This window comes from Coregonus clupeaformis, unplaced genomic scaffold (genome assembly GCF_020615455.1).
Source record: "Coregonus clupeaformis isolate EN_2021a unplaced genomic scaffold, ASM2061545v1 scaf2623, whole genome shotgun sequence".
Taxonomy (NCBI): Eukaryota; Metazoa; Chordata; class Actinopteri; order Salmoniformes; family Salmonidae; genus Coregonus; species Coregonus clupeaformis.
The window spans coordinates 1-23,231 of NW_025536077.1; the positions used below are offsets into that span (position 1 = coordinate 1).

The following is a 23,231-nucleotide window of genomic DNA, read 5'->3' on the forward strand; positions in this document are numbered from 1 at the left end:
TATATCAAAGTTTTTTGTCAAATAAAAACCTGTCACTCATGAGGTTGTAGTAAATGACAGTTTTCCTTAAGCCTACTTGAATCTATGTGTTACATTAGATTTCGAGAAACTTAACAACTAAGAATACATTTTCACTTCTCCCATTAACTTACCAAACCCTGGTCTGGTCTGCTGAGTCTGTGTCAGTATATGATGAATGGTGGCAATTATCGCTGTCAACAAAAGAGTCCGATCTATGCTGCATCGTGTTAGAGGCTTTTATTCATACCACGAGGTTACAGCATAAATTACAGACACGCGTTGTCCGAGAACGGCTCCTCAAGATTGCTATGGCCGTTCTGCCGTCTCATCGTTTACCCCTATTTATAAACAATGCGAAAAGAGGGTGACTCCCCTCTTCTGGCCAATCACCAGTCTCCCCTGGGGCATCACCCTCCCAACGCTACATTTGAACTAAGATCATAAAACAACATTCTTTGTTCCTCCAAAAACATTTAACAAAGGCATAATCTTCAGATACGATATTCCCCCCCCTTTCGAGACGAAATAAACGTCTCGAAACAAACAGAATAAGATTATGACTATTAACCATTTATCTTATTGAGTATCTTTAACATTAAACCAAACACATTTCTCCTCTAGAGTGTAAATACCTTTCTGTGAAATACCTGTTTATGAAGTGTGAATACATTACTATGACATATGACCAACTGTTTATGAAGTATGAATACATTACTATGACATATGAAGAAATCTCTATGGAGTGTAAGAGCGAAAAACTGTCTGGCAGCCATCCATCCATATCAATCAAGACAGGTAAAATTCTCCCACGGTCCCTCTGCCCCAGGCAACCACCGTCGGTACTCCAGATAACCTCATTAACCATGTAAATGCATTTCGAAACTATGATGTAATTAAATACACATGTAAGCCCCTGCAAACAAAATCCTATCCCTAAACATTCATTGTACGGCTGGTCAACCCATAGGACCGGACAATGAAACTCTCCCCTTCCTAGCCTCTCTGTCCCTAAACATTCACGAAATAAACAAAAACATCTAAGATCCTCCCATGTATCCAATTACATCAAACATCATTCTACAAAAATTAATCCCTGAGACTATTACACAATTATGTATTACACATGTCCATATTTCATTGCCGACACTGGAATGTAGTCCACTACACTTCATCTCCCCGTAGTCTTGACTTGGATGAATGGATTGTTGATGATGAAATCAGCCACACCCTCCTTGTTTCATCTCCTCCAGTCATATTGTCCCTTCATATTGTCTTTGTTTGAGTATTTCAATCTCCACATGTTCTCCCAAATGCCTCTGGAATGACAAGAAAATAAACGACCAAACAGTATCTTTTGCAAAACAACATTTTCAAATTAAACCTCAACATCAATTTAAGAATATAAAAATGACCTATAAATGATGTATGAATCACATTAACCTATCCCCCTTGATTCCATAAATCATACCAACATCACCCTACTATTGAAAAAAAAAAAAAAAAAAAAATTTGAAAAATAATCAACCCATAAAAAAATGATATTTATCCATCAGTAGTCCATCCATCTTTATCCAGATCAGGAACAGTCAACACCGGCATCTGAGTGTTGTCTCCAGGAATCACTCTCCAACCTATCTCAATATCATAACTTTCTCAAAGATCAGTAACAAATTACAAACATCACAGTGTTATCAAAGCTGAAACTAAAATCTGACCCATCACTGCCCCTACTGGCCTAATTGATCTTGTAACCAAATCTTCTCAGATCTCCCAAACACATCTCTTATAATGTATCTATAACCCCAGTGATATTATCTGACCTATCTGGACTCAAAGTATAATTAATATTTATCCATATGATCTTCCCAAATGTTACACCATACCATGGAAGAAGTCCCCCCTTCTCCCTTAGACTTATTCTCCAATGGTAGGCTTGAAGACTATGACATGTAGCCATGTCATCCTTTTAACCCTAGATTCAGATTTCTGTGTTCGTACCACTCCTCTTTTAATGGTAAAAACCTCATATGGAAGCTTAAACATTGACCTGTAACAACATCCTATCCCCCATAGGGTAAGAATATACTCTATCATCACAAACCCACCAAATATCTCTCAAATTCCCATAGTTACATTGTCAGTCAAAAGCTAATCTTTTAACCATCAAAGTCCTGCTCTTCTTACTACCTGGTATATAAAAAATAACCTATTATTTGTCATTACTACCCTTAAAGTCATACTTATCCAAAGTTATACTATACTCATCACCCTCTGATATTCCCATAAACATACCCCTTACCTCATATGTTTTATTAGAACAACAACAACTTTTATCCTCACTGTTTCACCTGAATACTTCAGGGTTCCGTTGTTACCTGATTTTCCTTTCCCATTGAACAATTCCCATAGGGTACTCCCTTTACCCAAGAACACTTAAACCCTACTGTTCTGACAACTACATTATTTTATCTGTCAATGACTGTTGCCGATACCACAGTCATGACAAAGCATAACCCTGACCCAGACCCGCTAGAGGCTGCGCAACCGTCCAACACGTCTTGGGCTGGCATCCCCAACAGACATCAACCCTCAAGATTCCTCACTGATTCTTACAGAATGAGTTAATCTATCTCTAATTTCCACAACAGAGGAACGAGCAGCACTGATCAGATGCCCCCCCCCTCTGTCATCAAAATCAAAAGACCTCATCCTGCAGCTTCCATGATGAATCTCTCTTCTCCATTTCAGATTAATCTATATTGCTCTCTACTACTATCTGCTCTGCTTTTTTAACCCTATTCAGTCGTAACCTAAACCCCTGAGTCTCTCTTGCTGCCTCCTTTAATTTCAGAAAAGTTGTTGTCATCCTTCCTACATTTGCTATTACCATCGTATCATTAATCCCTTCCCAAAGTTACCATTAACGTTGTTGATTTAGTTGATGAATTAAAACCCTTAATTCCCTCTAGTGGGAAACTACCAACATCCTATTCGATTATTCCCTGTTGGAGTGACTACTGTAATAAACTTATCCTTAACTCCCTCTGTGACTGTAGAAAGTTTTACAGACTTCAAATCTTCCATTATAAGCATCACCTTATAAATTACATAGCCCTTTAACCCATAATTCTTAACCGGAACAAATTTCTATGCTTTCACTAGATCAGTACACATATTCTCCCTGATCTTTATCTGTAACCTTACACAAAATAATCCCTTATTTGACTAAGTGCAACAGCTTCTACTTCTGATCCTGCTAACAATACTTATTCTCCCTAATTATCTCTCTCTCTCTGTGAAAGAAAACGTCATCATCCTAAATGGCATATTATTATTATTATTATCCTAACTCTAATAACAGTATTTTCCCCCTATAATTGATGCTGGACCCTTATAATCAAATGCGCTATATTTATGGCTTTAATAACTATCAATGTTGAAAGAGTTAAATTACTTCTCACTGTTGTTTTAATAGACTCACGTGGTGATGTCATTATTGTTACTACCTCATCCCAAAGCTCTGAACTCTTTACTTGTACTTCCATCCATCACCATTAGTGTCACTTTTTCCCCCTTTCAGTTCTACCTCTAAACTTTAAACCTTTTGATTATAACAAAAAGTACCCACAATTACCTTGATCTTCCTATTCTAAAGTGTCATTCATTACTGTTCTCTCTCTCTCTTACTACTAACTTTGAACTTAGCTCACTGTCTCAGAGTTCCTTCACCCCTAGTTCTCCTAACTTATTTTAATCTAATCTTCTCCTACCCTTTAAACAAACCTTTTTCCACTGATTTATTGACAAAATTCCTTCCCCACCAATTTTTAGAATACGTGATTGGGAATTCCCCACCTGCTCCTGACTCCTTTACACAGACTTGGCAAAACGACTAAACACCTTTTAGCCTAACCTCAAATCTCTTAATGTAAGAATGTAACCCAAAATAACAGTCACCCCTATTAAGTTTTTTCCCAGACAGATTGTCTAACAGGCAATCTAATACATTATCATCCTTCCTATGATATTATCTTTTAAGCAAATGATTCCCAAAACCCTACTTCTTAAAATATTCTACCAGACAGTCAGTCGTCTAGTGTGCCTCTGATTGAACACTTCAATTTACACCATGCATCTCTTCCCACAATATCCTTGATATATTGTCCTAATATTAGTATGTCTATTGTAATTCCTATTTGACTTCTATAGCAGAGCTCAATTGATTCCCGAAGAGTAAACTGTTTTACTACCTCAAATCCCTATCCTAACCTAATTAGTTTATTTTACAGAGTGGATATGGATAACCTCTTTAGGCTGAACCCAGATAAGTTTTTCCCCTATTCACTATCACTTCTAATGGTCGGTTGTTTTTACTTCAATTGTTGCTATTTTCCCTTCTTCTCTAATCGATGCTCTCAGCTGATACCCCCCTCGTATCTTCTAGACACTAACAGGTGATCTTCCCTTACTCCTGGATCTTCCTCTGTTTCTTCTTCTCTAATTCTGTGTCTGTCCAGACCTTGACTGTGGATATGACACCTAGTACCCCCCTTGGCTGGTACAATTGCATTTGATATTGTTCAGTTGAAGCTGTAACAGTGATTGTTGATTTGGTTCCCTCTGATTCTTCATAACCCAAACTTATTTTCTCCTTCTCCAACTCTTGGGATTATTTTCTCAGCAGGTTTTCTTGGTCCTGTTCCTTCTCGTCGTTGACATATCAGTATTCTTCAACCTTAGTTCTAAGTTCTGTCCTCGAAATATCATCTTCCATCATCTTCTTACTTTTCTTCTGTGCCAGTACTTGTAGGACAAACTCCTCTTGAAAATAAAGCACCTTTAATCTCCAAATCTTCATCGCTTTCTTCATCTTCAACTTCCATCAGAGATCAAATCTCTAGTATCCATTTCTTCTTTCCTCTCTTGCCACTTCCCTCTGATCACAGAGTCACCTCCACCCATGACCTCTCATCAATCACTCTCATCTCCATCATCCTCTTCTCCTTCACGTTCCAGACATCTCATTTTCTTCCATCTTCATCTTTCTGAACCTCCTTCTCTTCGTTTCCAGACATGTCGGTTCTTCTTACTTCTGGAGTTTTGAATTCATCTTCATCGTTGTTTCTGCTGGTACCCTATCTATTATTAATCTATATTTCTGATGCAATAATCACTCCTGGATAATCATTGTAAGCTGAGAATAAACCTCCCTAAGCTCTACTTTTTAAACCTATCTTATCGCTGACATATTTTATCAATTTCTGTTTGAGAATGAAGGGCAACTTTTGTTTCACTTGCCGGATACCCTAGCAACACTTTAGTTAAAGGATTACCACTATGCACTATATCAACCCGTGTAATGACTTTCATAGTCCTGATATCTTTTTCCCCATTGTAACAACCCTTTATATTCCTTTATTGTGAACTATCTTATTTTAAATTATATAGCCTATGTAGGCTTCCCCCCTGTAATTCTTAATATAACCTAAACAACTCCAAATAAATCCAAATAAGTCAATTAAAAATCATGAATAATTAAAACCCATTTTTATTCCTATCTCCTATGTCCCCAATTTATCCATTAGTGTTGACTATATTACCACAACCCATCAAATGCAAGTAAATTAGTCAACTTCAAAGCAATCCCAAAAACAAAGCCTCTAACCCTTCAATAAATGATACACAGAGCATCCAAAATGCAATTTTTAATGAAATAGTATTTGCCAAGCCTATGCAAAATCGTCATAAACTCACATATCTTGTAACAGTAACCTGTTTGATGATTTGATCCCTCCACCGCGTCACGTGATCACTTCCTGTATCTCCTCGCTCCCCCTCTCTCCTGTCTCTCATGACAAGGGACAAAGACACAGAAACAGCTTTTAATAGTTAATGCCATCACTGAGTGTTTCCAACCATTCAATATTCGTTCGTTCTACATTCACTCTAAAACTTTAACTCAGGACTAATTATAGATCGCCCAAAAACATTTTGATTTTAATCCGTCATTTAATTATTTAATTCACTCTATTATAATCCGCCACCATATATTTAATTTATAAATTCAATAGGTCCCAAAACAAGTTTCATCTTAACCCACCGCCGTGTAAACTTCGTGTTAAACTCTCCTTGTGCCTATTTGTTCCGTCGTCTGTGTTCCTCTGTCTCCCCCTGCAGTTTAACCCATGTGTTGTTTTGCAGAATCCACGCATGCGCAAATATCATTTATTACATAGATCGCTCCAAAACATTTCATTTAATTTTAATCGTCTTTTAATTTAATTAATTATACTCCGTCAACATATATTTGATTTATAACTTTACTACATATCGCCAAATAGTTTCCCGTTCGAACAACAGCCGTTTAACACCTAAGAGATTTTTCCCCCCAAAAAAACCCCCACATGGGACCTATGACCCTTACCCATAATGCCGTGCTTTGTAGGCTTAGCACATAACCACATGTTGTAGTTTTTAGCCCCGTAAAATCACACATGCGCAAATATCATTTTAACCTCACTTGAGTCTCAGCATCCCCTCATGGTGCCGTGAAACAAAACGTTCCCTAATCTCGTGCCATAAACTCCAACTCCCACGTTTGGTACTGTAGTGTCGCAAAATTAAACGCATGCGCAAATATCATTCCTCACTACACTTTCACCGTGAAAGGAAGATTCTCTACTCTCTCTCTCCAAACAGAATACCAGTCCAGCTGTAATTCCCCATTTCCCCCTTATAGTCAAACAACATTTAACAGCGCTCACAAAACATATAACCTGACTTACAAACACATAAACAAGTTTAAGAGACTTTCACCCGTCGTAACGGAATCTCTAAGGATACGTTAACATGTAGCACACAACACAATTAGCCTGTAGCATTAGCATTTAGCTTAGCCTAAGGTACACTATAGCATGATTCACACTTTAGCCTTACAAAGATTAGCCTGAGCAACGATATACCACGTGGCCCAAAACAATCCAGCCTTAGCTTCAGCCTCTAGCCAACTGCAGCCTACTACACAGAAACATACCCTGCACTGGCCTATTTATTTTTTAACCTATTTCTCCTACCGTTTTTGTTGCCGAGACTAATGACCATTACACCGAGAAATCAGATCCAATCAAACATCCCGTCGGACGAGAGTCAAATCATAATCACAATCAGATAAACCTCATGAATCTGAGCTCTCTTTAAAAAAAAGAAACCCACCGAATATACATTCTATCGTACACACGGATTTGCCAGCCCATTATCTAAAATGGCCCCCTCGGGGTCTTCAAAGCGGTCCAGTGCCCTAAAGAATGCGCATATCTGAATTTACCAACCATTGTCACCCGTTACCAATGGACCATACACTTTCAATACTTAAATCCTACCGTTTAATGCTCTAAATGCTTCCAATTAACTGCCGCTTCCAATGGAATAAATTTTAGCAGACTCTAGTCGACCAGCAACACCGCCACCTGAGGCCAGGTTATAATGGAGCATCGCTTCAGTGTACACAAGTCATATCCAATCTAACAAACTCCGAAGCGGCAAGAACACTCACCCTTTCCATGCCTCAGAGAGAGTTAGCCCAGCGATTGACTGAAACAAGGAAGAGACGCAAACCCAAGCCCCCACGTTGGGCGCCATTATGTCGTATATGATGAATGGTGGCAATTATCACTGTCAACAAAAGAGTCCGATCTATGCTGCATCGTGTTAGAGGCTTTTATTCATACCACGAGGTTACAGCATAAATTACAGACACGCGTTGTCCGGAGAACGGCTCCTCAAGATTGCTATGGCCGTTCTGCCGTCTCATCGTTTACCCCCTATTTATAAACAATGCGAAAAGAGGAGTGACTCCCCTCTTCTGGCCAATCACCAGTCTCCCCTGGGGCATCACCCTCCCAACGCTACATTTGAACTAAGATCATAAAACAACATTCTTTGTTCCTCCAAAACATTTAACAAAGGCATAATCTTCAGATACGATATCTGCTTCGCAAGCATTATGGGAAGTCTCGCGTGTTGCGCCTCTGGGTTTAGAAACTCTGTGGTATTAGTACACAGTGATCACTAGTTGGATGCCAAGCAGTCCATTTTGCTTTGATAATAAATACTGTACTGATAGTCCTTATTGATAAGGCTTCACACGCCATCTTGTTAGTCCTGTTTATTGGCCTAAGGACTGACCTGACTCATTTTGATTTGATCTTTTTACTTGGCCTCTGGCTGGATTGCAACAGTGAGGAAAAACCAAGAGGCACCAATCACAGTGAAGAGGAAGAAGAATGCTGTGAAATATGTCCACAATTTTGAGCCGCGCTGTAATGTGAGTGGGACCACCCCCGCAGTGCAGATTGGGTGGGTGTTGCATTACAGCCCTTTTTTGTTTACAGTCTGGGCTCAGCTGTCAGTGCCCAGGTATGCCCTCTCCGCCTCACTACTTCCCTCTTCCTGCCCACCTCGCGTCGTCTTGGCAACATAGCCGCCGGGCTGGGGCACTGTGGTGGATTCAGATAGCACCATTTTCCCCCAGAGTGGGATTCAATGGAAACATACATGAGGGGTTTAACTACAGATGCAGCTGTCGCTTTACACAAATTATTTCTGTTTCTATATACACTACCGTTCAAAAGTTTGGGGTCACTTAGAAATGTCCTTGTTTTTGAAAGAAAAGCATTTTCTTTGTCCATTTTTAAAATAACATCAAATTGATCAGAAATACAGTGTAGACATTGTTAATGTTGTAGCTGGAAATGGCAGATTTTTTATGGAATGTCTACATAGGCGTACAGAGGCCAATTATCAGCAACCATCTGTCCTGTGTTCCAATGGCACGTTGTGTTTGCTAATCCAAGTTTATCATTTTAAAAGGCTAATTGATCATTAGAAAACCCTTTTGCAATTATGTTAGCACAGCTGAAAACTGTTGTGCTGATTTTAAAGGAGCAATAAAACTGGCCTTCTTGAGACTAGTTGAGTATCTGGAGCATCAGCAATTGTGGGTTCGATTACAGGCTCAAAATGGCCAGAAACAAACAACTTTCTTCTGAAACTCGTCAGTCTATTCTTGTTCTGAGAAATGAAGGCTATTCCATGCGAGAAATGCCAAGAAACTGAAGATCTTGTACAACGCTGTGTACTACTCCCTTCACAGAACAGCGCTCTAACCAGAATAGAAAGCGCGTATTACACTGTATTTCTGATCAATTTGATGTTATTTTAATGGACGAAAAATTGCTTTTCTTTTGAAAACAAGGACATTTCTAAGTGACCCCAAACTTTTGAACAGTAGTGTGTGTGTGTGTGTGTATATATATGTGTGTATATATATGTCAGAATTACATGGCCAGTATTGAATAGAGGAGAATCCTAGCAAATTCTGAGCGTTTGAGAGACTGTTTTACAACCGGAGTATGCAATATTGGTTTCATCAACACACCTGTATCAACTGCATGTCGGCCATTTGCGGTTATACGTGAGTGCCGGTGGAAAGTTTATCTGGATATAGGACATCTGACATGACAATGACATTAATACATGCTAATAGTTAACTAGCGAGAACCAGCCACTCACTATGTTTTGAAATGGCTATCTAGTTAGTCTATAGGCGATATCATTATTTTACCTGCTGCGCAATGTCTCTCACCCTCTCTCTCCTCTGGCAACTGCCCACTTGAACACATGCAGGTGATGGACACACCATGACTTTTCCAAGATTTTCATTGCTGACCAAAAATTGGCTATAACTGGGTAAATAGCTCACTAACTAGCAATCAATATCAACATGTTCACGTGGAGCTAGTCTCGCTTTGATCTCAAAAACACATCTTGCGACTGCATGATTGAAAGACCACTCGTGCCTGTAGGCCTACAATAACAGAGGACACTTTGATCAAATTCTGATTGGGGTAGCATAATTGTTTGATTTTTGTGATTTTTAGCGTGATTTATTATTATTTTTTACTTATCCGTTCGGTCAAGCAGCATTATTCACTTGAACATAAAGACGTTCGGTGGCAGGCAAATGCCTCAACATTGATTTGACTGCTGTAAAATCAGTTGTAGGTCTTTAGACTGACTTCCTTATCAGATAGGCTAGTACAGAGGAGCTATGCGTTGTCACCCGATTTTAGCTCCGCCCTTACAAAATGGTATTCTAACACGTCGCCCTGTGTTCAACAATCACCTGGACAACAAGTGCAAAGGACGTCTGCTCTACTGCTGACGTACATGCACACAGAGAAAATGCATTTCTGCCACACCTTGTTGTGTTCTGCAGGTAACCCAAGCCTCCGGCTCGGTCTCCCTGTCGACTCTATCCCCAAGGCAGTTGTCATCAGCAACGTGTACTTTGGTTACATGTCTATTGGGTGAGCAGTTACTGTCTATACAGGTACATTCCGGAAAGTATCCTACAGCTAATTGCTCATTTTAGGCTAGACTCCTGAAATGCATTACATATTTGAAAATCTAATCAGCATGAGAATTACATTTTCAGTTATTTGGATCCAGTTGCGGTCAAATACACTATATATATATACAAAAGTATGTGGAAACCCCTTCAAATTAGTGGATTTGGCTATTTCAGCCACACCTGTTGCTGACAGGTGTATAAAATCGAGCACAGCCATGTGATCTCCATAGACAAACCATGGCAGTAGAATGACCTTACTGAAGAACTCAGTGACTTTCTACGTGGCACCGTCATAGGATGCCACCTTTCCAACAAGTCAGTTTGTCAAATTCCTGCCCTGCTAGAGCTTCCCCGGTAAACTGTAAGTACTGTTATTGTGAAGTGGAAACGTCTAGGAGCAACAACGGCTCAGCCGCAAAGTGGTAGGCCACACAAGCTCACCGAACGAGACCGGCGAGTGCTGAAGTGCATGGCGCATAAAAATCGTCTGTCTTCGGGTTCCAAACTGCCTCTGGAAGCAACGTGAAGTGGGTTCCCATGGCCGAGCAGCTGCACACAAGCCTAAGATCACCATACGCAATGCCAAGTGTCGGCTGGAGTGGTGTAAAGCTCACCGCCATTGGACTCTGGAGCAGTGGAAACGCGTTCTCTGGAGTGATGAATCATGCTTCACCATTTGGCAGTTCGACGGACTAATCTAGGTTTGGCGGATGCCAGGAGAACGCTACCTGCCCAAATGCATAGTGCCAACTGTAAAGTTTGGTGGAGGATGAATAATGGTCTGGGGCTGTTTTTCATGGTTCGGGCTAAGCCCTTTAGTTCCAGTGAAGGGAAATCTTAACGCTACAGCATACAATGACATTCTAGACGATTCTGTGCTTCCAACTTTGTGGCAACAGTTTGGGGAAGGCCCTTTCCTGTTTCAGCATGACAATGCCCCTGTGCACAAAGCGAGGTCTGTACAGAAATGGTTTGTTGAGATCGGTGTGGAAGAACTTGACTGGCCTGCACAGAGCCCTGTCCTCAACCCCATCGAACACCTTTGGGATGAATTGGAACGCTGACTGCGAGCCAGGCCTAATCGCCCAACATCAGTGCCCGACCTCACGAATGCTCTTGTGGTTGAGTAGAAGCAAGTACCCGCAGCAATGTTCCAACATCTTCCAACATGCCCACGATTTTGTAATGAGATATTTGACAAGCAGGTGTCTACATACTTTTGGTAATGTAGTGTATATTGTCACCCTTGCACTTTACAATGGAGTGCAATAGAGCAAAAGACTCGTTTGCTACAACACCTTGCTTGTTTCAGCAAGGAGCAAAGTTTCATCATGTTGTTGAGTCCATGAACAGTTGTTCCACAAAAAAAAAAGACAGGTTATTTTATTTTCGTGCCGGCTTCATCCATAACCGAGTGGCGCAGTGGTCTAAGGCACTGCATCTCAGTGCTTGAGGCGTCACTACAGACCCCCTGGTTCGATTCCAGGCTATATCACAACTTGCCGTGATTGGGAGTCCCATAGGGCGGCGCAGAATTGGCCCAGCGTCGTCTGGGTTTGGCTGGTGTAGGCCGTCATTGTAAATAAGAATATGTTCTTAACTGACTTGCCTAGTTAAATAAAGGTAAAATAAAAATATATATACGGTAATTGTGCCAGCCCTAACAGGACTCGACTCTATATGATAGAGCAGATATCCACTCTACCTTTTCAAATCTATGAATTACATTTTGGGAAGTGTTACCCAGCCACTTTATTTGATTGGAACACCAATTATTTTGCCTCGTTAAGCATGGGTCCAGAATCAGTTGTTTTGAATAGGGAAATCCAATCCCAGTAACACTCGGGGACCCTTCCTCAACAGAACGTCCTGTCCACTCTGGAAGTAATGTCAGGAAGTCATGACGTTTGGTCATGATCCAGAAAATACACTTCTTCACAGGAAAGGCATTTTGACATTTGACTACAAAAGTAGAATGCTAAGGAAGCTGCTTGGTTTGCCTGTCAACACAAAAAGACCAAGGAAATGCTATGAAATACAGGTTCCTCGTCCTGGAAAATCTGTGGTTTTGAATAGGCCTAACTAGGGCTCTGGCGGTCATGAAATTTTGGCAGGCGGTAATTGTCATGCAAATGACTGCCGGTCTCACGGTAATTGACCGTTAATTAACATAAACATGTTTAGCTCGCTTTTGGAACATCTAGATTTTAAAAAGTCAAAGTACATTTTTAATATAGCCATCACAATAAAATCCATTATTGATTTAGTTGTGATAGGCTTATAAACCAGGGAATCAAAACATAAAGGGCTGCATGATGCAACTCTATATATTGATGATTTGGAGAGGGGGAGATCTAATCAATGGAAGATGGAATTAAAAGTGAAATGAGAGGCTACAACAACCAAAAGCCAACGGGTATGCTGCTATTTACGCTATAGTCTGAGTGGAGTTATGTGTAGGCTAACGGTAGGACGGTGAAAAGCGCAGTAATGTTATGGCTAGGCTCAATTAGCCGAGTTAGCTAGCTTCTCTCAGTTTGATACAGTCAAGACAGGTACTGAATAATCGGATTGGATGATAAATAACTACCAAGAAGTTAACAGTGGTTGCGGTCTCTCTCTCAGGCTCATGGTGCTTACTCATACATTCACACACACACCGAACGGCCTCCACTCCCTAACAGCCTCGCTCTCGCTCTCTCCCCTCCCATGGGTCCGGTTGAATAAAGTAGCAAAACAATTGGCTTTTCTGCTGCTTCCCTCACTCGGATCAGACCGGTTGTCCTTTCGGGAGAGGTTTTAAAAATGTATGCATATTGGGTCCGGGGCTTTCCCGTGTCCATTTCGGAACAGGAACTGTAACTCCCATAATTATTTGTCCTCATCATTCAGATTATTCAAATTAAATCATGATGTGATTAGAGGGACAATAGAGCACTGAGTTCCAGGCCATTAGCAAGTTTGGTAGGCTATCCATCAGCACCGTTCATTTGCGCAGTTTTGGATTGGGATTACCTTTACCAACGGGAATTTAACTGCGGTCACGACTCGTGACTGGCGGTAATGAGGTCACCGCAACAGCCCTAGCCCTAATCTGTGTGTCAACGCCACCTCTAGGCTCTGTTTCAATGTCCACACCAACTAGCACATGTATGCATTGGGCATGATTTCTTTGTGGTATAAAAGTATGGACATTGGCATGTAGTGCAATGGTCTCAACCCCTTGGGTTGTTTTTCTCTCTGTAATCGGATAACTTGCTTCATGTTTTTGAAAAATGCTTCTGGGAGTTTTGGAATGGGGAGACTCAGCTAAATGTAAAGACACCTGGAGTAACCTTTACTGAAGGAGAGTCAGTCAAAGTCAGTCATAATTACACACGTTTACACATTTTACATGGTAGTCCTAAGCAACAAATACGCCACTGGCAGTAGTTCATGTGGCAAAAATTGGCCTACCTGGTATTAAAGGTAGACTCAGTGGGATGACGTAGATGCAGAAAGTAAACAGCATAGTGGGTCAATTTCCACAACAACTAAGAGCGTTGAAGTGCGAGGCTCAACTTCTCCGCTGTTTTGGTCCCTTGGCTACCATGCTGTAACAGTGCGACTGTGTGAGCAAAGTATTTTATCTCGCTCATCTCAATATCTCCTGTGCTGCTCGTGGCAACATACATTTCACTGAGTCTACCTTTAACTAAGAACTAACAAATTAACCTTTTTTTCTTGTGTGTTAAGTATTTTAACAAAAATGTTAACTGTCCCATATGTTAGCCTACTTAATTGGAACTTGTTTCCATAACAAAACAAAATGTAAGTACTTTTTTTATATAGTAACCTTATGATTGAGATGTTATCTAATTTCAAAGTAGCCTTAATGGTGGACTGTAGAACAAAGGACTTCCTAGATTTGTACTTTGACCTACTATAATGGTATTGAATATTGCTCATACTTTAAATATGAAGATATTGGACAAAATAAGTTGACTAAACATCTCCAAGGCCCAAGAGCTTGTTTGGTATCTGGGTTTCGCTCAAGTCTCTCATTTTAACCATTGTGGTACTGATCTCTGGTGCTGGTATGAGGTACTGCAATGGGTTGACAGAATTTAATTTATTTGCTTCTTTCTCCCTGTGCCCATGCATTCTTAGTCTTATACCTCCCCTTGGTTTTCTCTTCAGATTCCGCTCCTAAAACATCCTTCTTTCAATTCCCATCATACCCATCTTCCTCCCTCCTTTCTCAGCCTCTTTTTTTTTTTTTGTGTGTGCAGTCATTCCAGGAAGGACCCTAAAAAAAAGATGTGCCACTTGTTATTTGCTGTAGCTTGTTGTAAATGTCTTCAGAACACAAAAAGACATCTGTCTTGATCTAGATTCTAACCAGCTCTCCTCCTCCTAACCTTGCTCCTCCTCTCTGTAGCCGTTGCGCCTGACGCTGCAGAGGGAGTTCATCAAGTCTCTGATGGGCATCGGAAAGCGGCTGGCCACGCTGCCCACCAAGGAGCAGAAGACCTGGCAGCTCATCTCAGAGCTGTCACAGCTCAACCACAAGCTGCCAGCCCGCGTCTGGCTGCCCACTGCAGCCTTCGACCACCACGTGGTGCGCATTCCCCACACACAGGCCGTGGTGCTCAACTCCAAAGATAAGGTGAGGCAACTTGTTGTAATACACATGTATAAGGAGGTACACACACAACAGGCTCCAAAAACAAGGTGACCAGAATGCCTAGTAGTTTGACACGATTAATTAGTTAACTCATTTGTTCGTTTGTTATTTATTTCCTGAGGAGCCTGGAGTTTAGATGGAGTGGGCCCCAATGCTCTTTGTCAATGGGACTTCCTGCATAAATGTACCTTACAAAAATAGGTCTAGAACTCCAGTGACCTCTTCATTCTCCCCTTCCTCTCAGGCCCCGTACATCATCTACGTGGAGGTGCTGGAGTGCGAGAGGTTCGAGACGTCCGGCATTCCCCTGCGCATCCCGGAGACATGCATCCGCAGCGCCCGCTCTGTGGACAACCTCCTCCCGGAGTGCGTTGGCATCACAGCCGAGCAGCGCGCCGGCAGTTTCTCCACCGTGCCCAACTACGACAACGACGACGAGGCCTGGGCCGTGGATGACATCGGCAAGTTGGAAGTGGAGGTAGGTACCCATGGCAACCACATGGTGGCACCGTCTGACTTTAAGTCACATTTTGATGACTAGGTTGTTGGGGAAGGAGGAGGAGAATCAGATTTGAATGTACTTTTAACTCTGGGGTCCTTCTATGGTTCCAGCTCCCAGAAGGCCACACCAGTAGCAGTGACAACATCTCCCAGTTCTCTGTGGACAGCATCACCAGCACGGAGAGCAAGGAGCCTGTCTTCATCGCCGCTGGCGACATCAGGTACAGGGTCACTGCCTGACAGAATTGCCCTGCTAGCTTGTAGTTTGTCTTTAAGACTTTCTTGTTATAGAGTTTTGGTCTGGATAGCTGTTTTACAACCGCATGTTTCTTTTGTCTTAGGCGACGTCTATCAGAGAACCTGGCCCACACCCCCACAACGTTCCGGAAAGATCCGGAGGACCCGTCCGCTGTGGCGCTCAAGGAGCCCTGGCAGGAGAAAGTCAGGTGGGTGATTGGTATATAGAAATATACACTGCTCAAAAAAAATAAAGGGAAAACTAAAATAACACATCCTAGATCTGAATGAATGAAATAATCTTATTAAATACTTTTTTCTTTACATAGTTGAATGTGCTGACAACAAAATCACACACAAATAATCAATGGAAATCAAATGTATCAACCCATGGAGGTCTGGATTTGGAGTCACACTCAAAATTAAAGTGGAAAACCACACTACAGGCTGATCCAACTTTGATGTAATGTCCTTAAAACAAGTCAAAATGAGGCTCAGTAGTGTGTGGCCTCAACGTGCCTGTATGACCTCCCTACAACACCTGGGCATGCTCCTGATGAGGTGGCGGATGGTCTCCTGAGGGATCTCCTCCCAGACCTGGACTAAAGCATCCGCCAAGTCCTGGACAGTCTGTGGTGCAACGTGGCGTTGGTGGATGGAGCGAGACATGATGTCCCAGATGTGCTCAATTGGATTCAGGTCTGGGGAACGGGCGGGCCAGTCCATAGCATCAATGCCTTCCTCTTGCAGGAACTGCTGACACACTCCAGCCACATGAGGTCTAGCATTGTCTTGCATTAGGAGGAACCCAGAGCCAACCGCACCAGCATATGGTCTCACAAGGGGTCTGAGGATCTCATCTCGGTACCTAATGGCAGTCAGGCTACCTCTGGCGAGCACATGGAGGGCTGTGCGGCCCCCCAAAGAAATGCCACCCCACACCATGACTGACCCACCGCCAAACCGGTCATGCTGGAGGATGTTGCAGGCAGCAGAACGTTTTCCACGGCGTCTCCAGACTCTGTCACGTCTGTCACATGTGCTCAGTGTGAACCTGCTTTCATCTGTGAAGAGCACAGGGCGCCAGTGGCGAATTTGCCAATCTTGGTGTTCTCTGGCAAATGCCAAACGTCCTGCACGGTGTTGGGCTGTAAGCACAACCCCCACCTATGGACGTCGGGCCCTCATACCACCCTCATGGAGTCTGTTTCTGACCGTTTGAGCAGACACATGCACATTTGTGGCCTGCTGGAGGTCATTTTGCAGGGCTCTGGCAGTGCTCCTCCTTGCACAAAGGCGGAGGTAGCGGTCCTGCTGCTGGGTTGTTGCCCTCCTACGGCCTCCTCCACGTCTCCTGATGTACTGGCCTGTCTCCTGGTAGCGCCTCCATGCTCTGGACACTACGCTGACAGACACAGCAAACCTTCTTGCCACAGCTTGCATTGATGTGCCATCCTGGATGAGCTGCACTACCTGAGCCACTTGTGTGGGTTGTAGACTCCGTCTCATGCTACCACTAGAGTGAAAGCACCGCCAGCATTCAAAATGACCAAAACATTAGCCAGGAAGCATAGGAACTGAGAAGTGGTCTGTGGTCACCACCTGCAGAACCACTCCTTTATTGGGGGTGTCTTGCTAATTGCCTATAATTTCCACCTGTTGTCTATTCCATTTGCACAACAGCATGTGAAATGTATTGTCAATCAGTGTTGCTTCCTAAGTGGACAGTTTGATTTCACAGAAGTGTGATTGACTTGGAGTTACATTGTGTTGTTTAAGTGTTCCCTTAATTTTTTTGAGCAGTGTAATTACTAGAAGAGACAAAATGGATGGGCATACACAATCCCCCCACCCGAGAGGATACATGTCTGTCCCACTTAGTGCAGCGAAGACAACACATTGTGGCATTGTAAAGTCATTTGCTGTGTCTCACTATTTCTTTCCGCTCTCTCCATCCCTCAGGCGGATAAGGGAGGGCTCCCCTTACGGTCACCTGCCAAACTGGCGGCTGCTGTCGGTCATCGTGAAGTGTGGGGACGACCTGAGGCAAGAGCTACTGGCCTTCCAGGTGCTCAGCCAGCTACAGGTACTTGACTCTCCACAGTAGAGTCCCATTCCACAGAAATGCTCTGAATTATTTATTCTTATTAGCATTCATTCAATCACTAATTCGCTCCACTACTCCCCTTTCCTCTCCAGTCCATCTGGGAGCAGGAGCACGTCCCCCTGTGGATCAAGCCCTATAAGATCCTGGTGATGTCATCGGACAGCGGGATGATCGAGCCCGTGCTGAACGCTGTCTCTCTGCACCAGGTGAGCAGAGAAAATGAGATGGACCCAATTGTGCACTTGAAATCTCATGACAAAGTTGCCTAACAATAACTTCAAGCCGAGTTGTTTAGCTATGTAATCCAGTACCTCTTGGGATGAAAGATTTTGATAATCTAAGTAATGGTTGATCACGCACTGGAATTTCGTGTCAGTTGCTAATTCTAATGGAATGCCGTGTCGGTAGCTTTTTCTAATGGAATACTGTGTCTGTTGCTATTTCATACAAAATGCTGTTTCTGTGCTCCAGGTGAGGAAGCAGAGCCAGCTGTCTCTGCTGGACTACTTCCTGCAGGAGCACGGCAGCTACACCACCGAGGCCTTCCTCACCGCCCAGTGCAACTTTGTGGAGAGCTGCGCCGGCTACAGTCTCATCTGCTACCTGCTGCAGGTTAAAGACAGGTGGGCAGCCCTCCCTTTTCACCCCTCTTCAGTTTCACTCGTTACATTACTCACATGTTCCATTTCCCCTCTTAGCTTCCTTTGTCTTTGAGCCTGTTTGGCTACATTTACACAGGCTGCACAATTCTGATCTTTTGCCAATAATTGGGCAGAAGGTCAGAATTGGGCTGCCTGTGTAAACACAGTTTTTGTGGTCTGATATCAACTACCACATCCCACCCTCTCCTCTATTCCTATACCCTTTACTCAGTTCCCCTATCCCTCATCTCCTTTCTGTCTTTCTCCAGACACAATGGAAACATCCTCCTGGACTCGGAGGGCCACATAATCCACATTGACTTTGGCTTCATCCTGTCCAGCTCGCCCAGGAACCTGGGCTTTGAGACCTCCGCTTTTAAGCTCACCAGCGAATTTGTGGATGTGAGTCAAATGAATTATACTGCATGCGAATTTGCATTGTCATATAAGTGTAAACTGGAGAACACTGTGGAATTCATCATAACTAGCTGCCTAACAATCTAGCTAGAAACCTCACAAAATGTTCACTGCATAAATGCATACATTTGTTAGTGTTCAAAGATGCTATTAGCGAGTTTGCTGGTTAGCTGGGGATAACCTGTTGGATGTGTAAAGACTAACCTCTGTTGTCTGTGGTTCTCTCAGGTGATGGGAGGCCTGGATGGAGACATGTTCAACTACTACAAGATGCTGATGCTCCAGGGCCTGATAGCTGCTCGCAAACACATGGAGAAGGTGGTCCAAATAGTGGAGATCATGCAGCAAGGTACTGTTAGCTAAAACGGTATATTAGCATGACCAGTGTGTTGTGGTGTTTTTCCATAAACATTATCTATCTGCCCGGTTTCTCTGTGGTCTTGGGATTGCAACTCCTCTGACTCCCTCTCCCTGGGTCTCCCCTCTCTCCTCCCCCACCAGGCTCTCACCTACCCTGCTTCCATGGCTCCAGCACCATCCGCTACCTGAAGGAACGTTTCCACATGAGCCTGACGGAGGAGCAGCTACAGGTGCTGGTGGAGCAGATGGTGGATGGCTCCATGCGCTCCATCACCACCAAGCTTTACGACGGCTTCCAGTACTTCACCAACGGCATCATGTGAACAGTTCGACACCAAACTCTACTACATGGGACAACCACATGGGAGAGCAAGCAAACATACATATAAAGATGGTGGTGAACATGTGCATATGGACTCACGCATGTGTGCTTGCCATAGCAGCACATTTAGGAAAATGGACTTGTGTATAGACTAGTGCTACAGGACCTGTTTGCAAACTCGGTATGTTCTTTGTCTTAGACGGACCACTGTTTACCCCCTCCTTGTTTTGGCCTTGTGGAGGGGGGAGTCCGCACCTCCTCTCCCTCTTGTCCTCCTATCCATAGGACATTTACCGCATTGACTGTTCTAAAACGAGGCATAACGCACAGTTCAAATCACACACGAAAAGGATAAGTATCAATATCGGAGAAGGTACTTCATTGAAAAGGGGGAGGGGCAATGTGGGAGTGGTCTATATTCAGAGGAGCCAAGAAGACTTTTCTCAGAATGGATGAAAAATGAATAACTGTAGATCAATTGTGCAAGAGCATCACAAAGCAGTACATATAGAATATATGTACTTATTTTTGTTCTTAGAGCAAAATTGACTTTGAGAAGTTGAGAAACCACTATGTAACGACAACGAAAGCACAAGACATATCAATTGCTGAGGTTTTCTAATGGACATTTTCTTTGTTCTCTGAAAGTTCTGTGGTTATCAAGAATGAGCCAACCCGAAGAGAGGGGAAAAAGGACTATAACAACCATTGGTGTATGAGTGTTATCTGTCTGGAAAACAACTCCTTAATCCAAGGTTTTTATGTGTTTTGAACGATGTTTAAACTTGAACTGGAAAATTGAACTAGGACCAACTAATCTCTTATTAGGGGTCCAAGCATGCAGCAAAGCTGCTGGTTGTATGTGTTTTTGTTCCCATCCTTAATAGCAGGTGCAGTTTCATTTCAATCTGGGTTTTGGACAACTGGGGCTCATTCAGTAGAGCACATCTGTAACGCACTTAGTGTTATAGATAGAAATGCAATGAATAGAAAAGAGACTGTTCTCTATCGTCACAGTTCAATTCTCTAGGGACTCTTGTCCTTACTGAATAAGCACCATGCAACAGTCTGTCTAGTATGTGAAACCATCAGTAAAGGGCAGGACATTTTACCATTTGAATATGCCGACTGTGTCATACCAACATGCATCATGTAGATATTTTCTAGTTTCACTCTGTAAACCACCATACTTGAAGGAACATTAATGTAGTAATGAGCCTCATGCACTTGATGACAGTTATGTTGAACCAAAATGGCTACCTGTGGTTAAATTTACAAAACCATTACAATGGATTTATGCAAAAACTCAACATTGCTGTTCCACTAATGTTAGTCTTTAATCTCTAACGAAATGTGTATATTAACACATTATTATTGTATGTTATGTTAACTTAGGTTGCATATTTAAAGAATGCTCAAACGTTCCTCTGGTTGGCTCTCGGATGCATTCCTGTGAATAACTCGGGCCAATCCAGAGAGAGGGTTGTCCTTGAGCAGATTATGTAAATAATGGGAGTGTTTCTCTCATTCCTCTGTCTGTTGGACTGTTTTATTTCTCCTTGTTTTGAACAGTATGAGCTCGCTATCACAAGTCAACTTCCTTGATTTATGTGAATTTTTAAAATATTACTTCTTTTTTTTTGCAGTCTCAAACACAAGCATGTATTCAGTATTGAAGAGAGCGGTTTCAAGAGCTACATGCTTGGATAACTTATTATCTGCTCATGTCTTATGTTTGAAAGCTAAGTCGTTGGTGGGGGGCTTTTGTGTGTAGAAAAACGGACAACTTGTCTCTCCAAAATGCAGTCATTCCTGTGAGCAAACAGATGCCTTGATGTACGGGAGGTACAACTTTTATCAATGCAACAGTTGGGACAAGGGTGTACAGGTCATGTACCCAGGAAGTGCTTTTATCAGTTTAACACTCCTGCTTACTTTTCTCTAAATACTACTTCATTGCCTTTCCCTTCATTCATTCCAACCCAAACATTATTCTGTAAGATTATATAAATAACTAAAGTGCATTTATCTTTGCTGGAGCGGGTTCTGTCAGTCAAACCTGGGTGTTGATTTTGATGTCTCCCCATTCAGAACCATGGAGAAGCAGAATTTTTGTCTTCGTCCAGTGTCACACCAGATAAATGCTTGTCCATTCAGATGGCCCTGAGGCCAAGGGGTATATTCAGTGCAGAACAATGTTCAGACTGCTCCAGATAGAAATGTATTGTATAGATCACACTTGTTTCAAATCGAAAGTGATGTCTGCTCTATATGTATGATTTTTGCCTTCAAAGTTCTGAACATTGTGCCTTCCTGAAAGAGACATGGTTTTAGACGGAATTGGTTCACACCAAGCAAAGCATTTATTCCAGTAAATTAACTATGGTTGATATGGAGTGCCTTGACCTTGATACTAAAGACATTTAGAATGTACAGGGGAAGAAATATTGTCCACTTTACATTGTATCAAAACACTAACACTTAAGAAGCGTTCTAATTCTGTTTCACTTTTCATTCACGTGGTACAGAGACTGACCTTTTATCATGTCGAGACTAAATGCATGACTCATTCAATAAATCGGAAATTGTTTCGTTTTTTAACTTTTCTTGGTTTTTAACATTTTGATAAATATGACATATATAGACATTCATTCAGACTAGTAGTTTGTGTTGCAGTAGATTTATACAGTTTCCCATAAAGGATAGACTAGCCTCGACTATTGTTAGTTCAGCAGTTTAATATGGAATGACGCTCAACGTGCTATGGTAGGCTATTGTAATCAACTGCCGATTTTAAATAAATATTATGAATACTAATAATTTGCAGCGCTGATGCCACTATGGCTGTGTTGAGACGGGCAGCTCAATTCTAGTATTTTCACTAGTTGGTCTTTTGACTGATCAGCTCTGATGTGATTGGTCAAAAGACCAATTAGTGAAAAAATATCAGAATTGGGCTGCCTGTGTGAATGCAGCCAATAACTTCTAATGCTAGGGTTATAGCTACTTTGTCTGGGCATGGACTCTACAAGGTGTCGAAAGCGTTCCACAGGGATGCTGGCCCATGTTGACTCCAATGCGTCCCACAGTTGTCTCAAGTTGGCTGGATGTCCTTGGGCCATTCTTGATACACACGGGAAACAGTTGAGGGTGAACAACCCAGCAGCGTTGCAGTCCTTGACACACTCAAACCGCATGTGCCTGGCACCTACTACTAGGGGTGTAACGATTCGTTTTAACAACGATTCGATTTTATCACGATTCGTGGTTGTCGATACGATTCAAGGACGATATTGGTTCATTTACACCGATCACTGCACCTGTACACAGCCCATCTGAAATTAGCCCGCCCAACTACCTCATCCCTATATTGTTATCTATTTTGCTCATTTGTACCCCAGTATCTCTATTTGCACATCATCTCTTGCACATCTATCATTCCAGTGTTAATACTAATTGTAATTATTTTGCACTATAGCCTATTTTATTGCCTACCTCCATAACTTGCTAAATTTGCACACTGTATATTATATGTATTTCTGTTGTAT

The 23,231-nt window shown here is 42.3% G+C and overlaps 1 protein-coding gene across 1 annotated transcript; it reads left to right on the top strand.

Moving 5' to 3' along the window:
- Nucleotides 1-14,852: 14,852 nt before the first annotated feature.
- On the top strand, nt 14,853-19,923 carry LOC121564394 (phosphatidylinositol 4-kinase beta-like). The gene is made up of 10 exons (XM_045219687.1): nt 14,853-15,080; nt 15,343-15,576; nt 15,711-15,820; nt 15,941-16,045; nt 17,799-17,922; nt 18,036-18,149; nt 18,415-18,566; nt 18,854-18,986; nt 19,230-19,350; nt 19,503-19,923. The coding sequence occupies exons 1-10, from the start codon at nt 14,895-14,897 to the stop codon at nt 19,682-19,684; spliced, it is 1,461 nt and encodes a 486-aa protein (XP_045075622.1). The 5' UTR covers nt 14,853-14,894; the 3' UTR covers nt 19,685-19,923.
- The last annotated feature ends 3,308 nt before the right edge of the window (nt 19,924-23,231 follow it).